The following is an 8,429-nucleotide window of genomic DNA, read 5'->3' on the forward strand; positions in this document are numbered from 1 at the left end:
TAGTAGTGAATCAAAAGTCAAGTTTTGTTCTCTAGTAAATCATTTGATTTGGTTATGTTATCTCTTGATTATGTCACGGTAGTGATAAATGACTGGTAGCAAGCAAAGATCCTTGTTCTTTATAGATGTAAATAAATCCAGCCTTGGGATTATCCACTGTGCAGCTGGGCAAACCCCTAGGATCACATTGCAACACGATACACAATTAAAATGTTACAATACCTGTCTTTTAGATTTAGATGCAAATTTTTCAGTTCTTCTGAAAATAGTGAAGCAATTTATACCTATTATTTCCAATCTTTTATTTAAATTCAGGATTTTACAGATAAGTCATTCATTATTTCTTAAGGGGAAAAAAATGTCATTTTTCCCAAAATTATAAGTGTATTTGAGATTTTTTTTAAACCAGCTTGACATTTGTAATTACATGTGTAACAACATGTATGTAAAGAGCTTTTGTAAAATGATCTAATTTCTTGTCTTCTCTTTGCAGGAATATATTAAAGGAATCTGTGAACCTGAACTAGAAGAAAGAGAATGTTACCCCAAGGCCATGCACTGCATTTTTGTTGGGGCACAGAGCCTGTTTCTGAAGAGCTTGATTCAGGATACTTGTGCTGACCTCTGCATTCTGGACATTGGCCTTCTTGGCATCAGAGGAAGTGCTGAGGCTGTGGTCATGGCTAGGAGTCACATTCAGCAGTTCGTAAAGCTTTTTGAGAATAATGAGAGCCTACCCAGCAGTCAGAAAGAATCAGAGGTGAAAAGGGAATTCAAACAATTTGTTGAAGCCCGTGCCGACAATTATACAATGGATTTGTTGATTTTGCCCACTTCCTTGAAAAAAGAACTTTTGACACTCATACAAGGTGAGGAGAATCTATTTGAAACAGGAGATGATGTTATTGAAATTAGAGATTCTGAACAAACAGAGTTTACACAAAATGCTGCCACAGGGCTCAATATTTCCAGAGATGAAAATATTTTGCAGGAAGATGCAAGAAATGAAGCCGGGACTCCTGTTTCTGAGCTTACAAAGCAAATGGACACAGTATTTTCTAGTTCACCGGATGTGCTTTTTGTTCCAATAAATGGTCTAGCCCCAGATGAAGAGGCGCTTTCCAAAGAGAGAGTTTGTCACAAAAGGAGATTTTCTGATTCTGAAGAAAGGCATACCAAGAAGCAGTTTTCTTTGGAAAATGTTCAGGAGGGAGAGCTTTTGCATGATGATAAGACATCAGCTGGAAATGTAATCATTGACCTGTCTGATCCTTCCACTGATTCTGAAAATTTAAATCCAGATGTAAAAGATACTACTGAAGAAATGGAATACAATATCCTCGTAAACTTTTTTAAAACCATGGGCTATTCCCAAGAAATTGTTGAAAAGGTCATTAGGGAATATGGGCCATCTACTGAACCATTATTGCTCTTAGAGGAAATTGAAAAAGAAAATAAAAGGTTCCAAGAAGACAGAGAATTTTCACCTGGTTCTTTGTCTCCAGAGATCAACAAAACCAAAAATAAGGGTATTTGTAGCAACATAAATGAGCTTACAACAGATTCCACTCCAAAGAAAACACAGTCTCACACACAGCAAAATATGGTAGAAAAATTTTCTCAGTTACCATTCAAAGGAGAAGCTAAACCATGTACCTCAAATTGCAAAATTAATGCTTTCAGAACAGTGCCAATAGAACAGAAGCATGAAATCTGGGGTTCAAACCAGATTTGTAATATAGATCCTGAGACTGATGGCCTTTCATCCTCTGTTACCCCTTCGAGTCCCAAAGAAATCAGTTTTGTTTCAAGGGGAGCTTCAAGTAACCAGCCCAGAATTCCAGTTTTTCCTGAAAATGGTTTGCAGCAGCAAGCAGAACCATTGCTTCCAAATAATATGAGATCTGCATGTGAAAAACGTTCGGGATGTTGTAGCTCTCAGTCGAAACCAAACTGTCCACCCCTTTCTCCACCATTTCCACAGTCCCAGTTACCACCACCTTCAATTTGTGATGCAAGGTTGGCAGGACCTTCTGATCATATTGATTCCTCAGTTACTGGGGTTCAAAGGTTTCGAGATACTCTAAAAGTACCCTACAAGCTGGAATTAAAAAATGAACCAGGGAGAACAGATTTGAAGCACATTGTCATAGATGGGAGCAATGTTGCAATTACGTAAGTCCATTCTCTGCACATTATTCTTTAGTTTTAAATGGGACTCTAAGCAATGACTCAAAATTACATGTGTATATTAGGAACTATCCTGTGTATCTGTCTAGGTGATCTATAGCCTTACCTTAGTCTGGGGGAGGGGGACAACCATTTGGTTGGAAAGGTATTGTCATTCCTTCTGGAGTTGTGAACTTTGCTTCACCCTATTCAATTTACATTTCTTTTTTTTTTTTTCCTTTTTGTCTTTTTTCGTGTCCGGCAACGGATCGCAACCCTCAGTGTCGCGCCCGTACCGGACCGGGGACTGGCAACGGGATCGCAAACCTTGGTGCTGCGCCCGCACCTCGCTCAGCCAGTGAGCGGGAACCGGTCTGTATGTGGGATCCGAACCCTCGGTGGGAGTGCCGCCGCGCTTCCAAGCGGTGCACTATAGCAGTGCGCCACCGGGCCGACCCCTCAATTTACATTTCTAAGGGAAAGAGATGACAGGAAAGTTACCTTTTCATATTACATTGCACAGTGATAATGCCATAAAGAGACTTTTCAATCATTAGGTTCTTAATACTATGAGTACCATTTGGTTATGAATATGAGGATGGAGTTTAAAGCAAAAAAGAAATTTTTATGCTGCGTTATGCCTGGTCTCGAGCCAAGGTTGTGCTGTAGTCATAGTGCGATGTGCTTTTGTTATACTTCTGTTGATAGAGTGATTGCAGTTTCCTTTCTAAGGACATTAGTCAGTTTCATTGTGGGCCTCTGCTCTTACTAAAAGTTTGTAGTATTTGTTTTTAGTAAAAAGAGTACAACAATCATTTCTATTTAGCCTGTCTTGGAACCCCTCTTAGGATTCTCATTTTATATTTGTGATGTGGGATTGGGGTTTCTTCTTTAAGGGGCAGTTAGTGGCTAAGAAGAATGTGAGGTCACAGTCTCCATCCCACTGTGGACCAGCTGTTTGATCTTGGGCAGGTCATTCAACCCTTCTGAGTTTCAGTTGCTGCCATCTGTTGCCTTTTGACCTGTCTTTAAGGACACTTTTATCATGCTATTTCAACAACTTCTAGGTAAAGTTTCCCTCCAGTTTCCAAAATCAGTCACCCAATTGTTAAAAGAAAAACTTTAGACAAATGAAACTTAGCAGAGTTTATTTGAACAAAAAGTGATTGATGAATCGGGCAACACTAAGAACCAGGAGAGGTTCAGAACGCTCTACCCAGCAACATGGGCAGGCAGTATTTACAGACAGAAGAAGGAAGTGAGTACAGAAACAGCTTGATTGGGCACAGCTGGGCATTTACCTTATTTGGGCATGGTGTATGTAATGAGGCCTCTGCCCTGTATGGATGGACATGATCTGATCAATTGGCAGCCTGTAATTGGCTTCTCAACTGCTATTATTGGCTGAGATTCATCTATTTATTAGAAGAATACACTCTGAAGTTGGGTTGCTGTTCACTGTGTATAAGCTCAAGATACAGGCAGTTTTAGGCCAAATTTATTTAACACCATTGATTTTTGAAGAAGTCTTCAAGGTCCAGCGTTTAAGTAGTGACAATTTAAGAAACCGATACCTGGACATAGAATGAGGGAGAAGTTGCCAATCTTAAAAATACTTCTCTGAATTATGGCATGTTTGTTTGACTTCTTTCCTAGGAGTTCTAAAAGATCAGTTAATGCCCTGAGTTTTTAGGAATACCTATTGGGATTGAAAACTAAATTTTACTATTGAAATACATGTTTATTAGGTATTTGTAATTTTTTATTTTGTTAATTTTTTAATTAGAATTTTTAAACAAATACACGAGAAAATATAATGAATCCCGTAGACTTATCACCCAACTTTAATAGCTATCAACACATGATCAATCTTTTTTTATCTATACCCTTACCTACTGCCTTACACCTGTATTATTTTAAAGGAAATCTCATATATCATGTCATTCATAAATATTTTAGTATGTATTTTTAAAAATAAAAGAATTCTTTTGCTTTTTAATTTCTGAATGAATTATTGATGCTATGTTTTGCTGTCAAAGAAAGAGAAAATGCCAGCATTTCAGATGTTAAAGTTTGAAGACAGGCAGCAAAAATATGTAATATATTTGTCTTCATTTTCAAATAATACTGTTTATTGTTATTTCACTTTGTTTTGGCAGCCCTTTTTGGGGAAACCCAGCAAATGACCCACAGCTGCATAGGATTATCTAAGTAAAAATGCAAAACACAATTCAGTCATAGTCCAAACCCAGCACTAGTTACTTATTGTTACAATTTCTTCAGCCAAATGATGATATCAAATTCAGGTCATGATTGTGAGTAATACTAATTCTTTTTCACTTTTCTCTATGTGGGAAGATTTCCCAAATTAGTGTTCAAAGAAGAAGAAATGCAAATTAACACAGTGAGCAGTGATAACAGTACTTTTTTAAAAACTTTTTGGAGTAGTAACTAGTGTATTTTTCAGAGAGGTCACTATTGGAATTTAGTGTGGTACTATCTGACCATGACAGGTTGTTTTACATATCTGGTCCTTTGCACTAAAAACTTTTTGGAGTAGTAACTAGTGTATTTTTCAGAGAGGTCACTACTGGAATTTAGTGTGGTACTATCTGACCATGACAGGTTGTTTTACATATCTGGTCCTTTGCACTTTGCCCATAGTGCCCCCCCTCACTCATTATGACACCCCCAAACATGCCCACATATTTCCTAACATCCTTGGGTACAGAATCATATCTTTTGAAAACCACCGATTAATGTACTCAGAGAAACCTGCAAGTTGACTTTAATTTTTTTTGAAAACTGGTTATTTTAGGAGGATTTGAATTTTCTTTGAATTCACAGATGTCTCAATTTAAAAGCAACACTTAACAAAAAGATGTGTTACCCTAAGAAGGCAGACTTCTATATAATTTGATATAAATTCACTTGAAAATATCAATACAGTCAGCCCTCCCTATCCATGGTTTCTGCATGCACAGACTCAGCCAACAGTGGATTGAAAATATTCAGGGAAAAATATTGCATCTATACTGAAATGTACAAAACTTTATTTCTTGTCATTGTTCTCTGAACAATATAGTTAACTACTTGCATAGCATTTACATTGTATTTAGGTGTTATAAGTAATTACAAAATTATAAGTAAGTATTAAGTATTATAAGAGATGATTTTAAGTATATGGGAGTGTGTGCATAGGTTATATATGCAAGTTCTATGCCATTTTATATCAGGGACTTGAGCATCCACAGATTTTGGTACCTGAGGTAGCTGGAACCAATCCCCCACAGATACCAAGAGAAGATTGTAATTAAAATTAATTCCTATTCTGGGAGAGAAACTGCTTAATGGGTATAGGGTTCTATTTTGGAATGATGGAAATATTTCAGAAGTAGATTTAAGTCATGGTTGCATGCATTTCGAATGTACTAAATGTCATTGAATTGGTCACTTTAAAATGGTTATTTTATATTATGTGAATTTCAAAAAGTTGAAAAAAATCAACTCTTATTCTAAATCAGTTGCTTTAAAATAAAGTGTAAATTAGATTAGACTATAAATTCTCTGAAGGGGTAGATTTGTGTTTTTTCTGTGCACTGAACTACAACCAATACTCATGGTCCCTGCCACATAGTAGGTCCTTGATAAAGATTTGTTGATGAATGAATGAGAGACGTAAAGATTGGAAATTTTTAGTGGCTTTTTATCACCCATGTGTAACTTCATGGTTGCTGTTTCATTGGTAAATTTAGATTAAGTTTTAATGAGGCAATACATTTAAGAAATGTTTGGAATCTTAAAGCTGAAACACTTATGTATCAGGTGTACTGTGCTTTATTTTTAAAAACATAATCGTCATACCAGTTTTGTGGGGCTAAAGTTATCTACAATTTACATGACATGAAATGGCCTAAGAAATCCTGTCCAGAGTTACATAGATAGGAGATTTGGGCCCATAATGTCTCTCCCCAGAGCAGTGATACACCCTGTGTTCTCCCACAGAAGTTGAAGTGGAATTTTCAGGCCTTGGCATTATTGAATTCTTAAGTCTCGAGTTGTGTAAGCACTGCTGAGTAAACCTCACCCATTTGACCCAACTAGTTGAGGAAATAATTAAAAGGAAATTTGAGTCCTTAAGTAATAGGATCTGTTTGTGTGAACCCCACTTGAAAGCAGCCTAAGCCCACCCTCCCCTGGGTTTCTGCACAACTTTGTTTATTTGCCTATCCCGCATGATGTCTGCAGCTCATACACACCCGTGAGAAATTCCAAAATACCCTACTTTATGCTGCCGATGATGTATATCTTTACTTGGTTTTTCCCCCTTGTCACCATGAATGAGTCAAATGATGAGTAAGTGGAAATTGTGGTGTATAGCTAGACAGCACAGTGGTAGCCAAGAAACATTTGGGCTCTGTCAGCCTGACACTTCAGCATAAGAGCACCTGACTTACCAGTTGATAATTTTCCATGTAGATGAGCTTTGCCCCTAAACTTGCTAGAACTATGTATTTTAAACATTTTTCATGTTAGTCTTCCTATATCATTGTTCCATGGCTATTTTTAAGTGGAAGCTATAGGAGGAAATCACTCTTTTCTGTGTAACTCAGAATAGGTTTTCCACTATTTCCCCACACTGCCCTGCCTGGTTCTGTAACTGCCATGAGTTTTTATCAGCTGTCACCCATCTCTCCTCTGCTTTGGATACTCTTTCTTTTAGTTTACTGCCTGCTATAATATGGAAAACAACCAGATGATATAACTTGTTACCAAGTATATAGAAACAAGTTTAAGTCTCCCTTCAGAGCCCACACACCTGGTCTCCCGAACCTAACAGTGGTTCATTCTGCATTTGCACCTGCCAGCCCCAGAATCACAGAGATGGTTTTACCAGAAGTAGAGTGGCGATATGATATATACACTTTGTGTGTGTGTGTGTGTGTGTGTGTGTGTGTGTGGTATGTACACACTTTGTATATATGCTTTGTTTTTAGGTCAAAATAGACAGTTGGTCTGGGTTTACATTTCAACAAGCTACTCTAGTTTGAGTGCAGATGGCTGGGAGACAATGATGATTAAGCACATTTTTGCCTGGTCAAGATACTGTTCTTGAAGTAGGTCAGGTCTTTAGTGGACGCGCCATATTATTTTGAGGACAATAATTTGGCTCCACTTGATTTTTTTTTTTTTCAGTAATTTTATTTTCTTGTTAAATCTTTATGTTCTCCACTAGAATTTTGAACCACTGTTTTTTATTCAGCTCTGGAGATTGACTCAGAGTATCAAAAAAAGTGATATGATCTATACCACTGAGAATAACACTTTGGAAATCAGTTTAGAGATGATGTTTCTAGAAACTCCATTTATTCCCCTCCAAGCTTGTGAGGGGTCTAGGGCAGCAGAATTCATCTATCTGCATTTCCCCCCACCTTTTCTTCAGTGACCCAGTGGGATGGAACTGGGTGTTCCACCTCCATCCAGTTTCTATTGTTGCCATCAACAGAAGTGTTTAAGGAAAAGTAGGTAGCACACATTTGTATCTATTGAATAATCAAGGAGGCACTTTATAAGCTTTTTTAGTGCATTTCTCTCAAGGGTTATCCTTTTGAGGGCTAAACGTATGCGTTTCTTGTTTTTTCTAGGAACCAGCAGGCCATTCTGTTATGGATTTTCATGTTAGAGCTGTGGTTGACATTTACTCTAGGCCTATCCTTGCTGTTACACAATTAGAATAATAAACAATTTATTCTTTTTCAAAGATTTTTAAAAGGCCCCCCTGTCTGTGTGTGTGTGTGTCTGTGTGTCTCTGTGTTGGGGTGTATGTAAGCATATTTACCAGAAAGATGGCTAGGTATCAATGAGTGTATGTGTGTGTGTGTGGGTGGGTGTGTGTGTGCGTATGTGTATCTGTATCCGTGTGTATGGGGGTGTGTGTGGGCATGTTTACCAGAAAGATTGACTAGATATCAGTGTGTGTGTGTGTGTGTGTGTTGGGTTGGGTTGTGCACGGGCATATTTACCAGAAAGAATGTCCTAAATAAAGCTAAGTTATTTTTATTTAAATTTTAATGCTAAATGTATATGTCACAAAAATGTGAATATATGAAATCTTCCTTTAATTGATGTTTTCAATGTTTTGTGGGGTAAAAGCCTCTGCAGGGTCTTATTTATGACTGACTGAAGAAGAGTGGACTTATAGCCTCTAAAAAGAGGAAGTTATAAGCAGCTCTTCCAAATCTCACACCACATTGGATATT

General features: G+C 37.5%; 1 protein-coding gene across 1 annotated transcript in view; it reads left to right on the plus strand.

Annotated features, from left to right (window-relative positions):
• Window positions 1-508: 508 nt before the first annotated feature.
• N4BP1 (NEDD4 binding protein 1) overlaps window positions 509-8,429 on the plus strand; it is a 25,120-nt gene continuing 17,199 nt past the window's right edge. The window contains exon 1 of the mRNA XM_008575885.1: window positions 509-2,175. Within this exon, the coding sequence (XP_008574107.1) occupies window positions 554-2,175 (1,622 nt within the window). The 5' untranslated portion in view covers window positions 509-553. The remainder of the gene's footprint in view (window positions 2,176-8,429) is intronic.

The sequence above is a fragment of the Galeopterus variegatus genome, unplaced genomic scaffold (assembly GCF_000696425.1).
Source record: "Galeopterus variegatus unplaced genomic scaffold, G_variegatus-3.0.2 Scaffold1251, whole genome shotgun sequence".
Classification (NCBI taxonomy): Eukaryota; Metazoa; Chordata; class Mammalia; order Dermoptera; family Cynocephalidae; genus Galeopterus; species Galeopterus variegatus.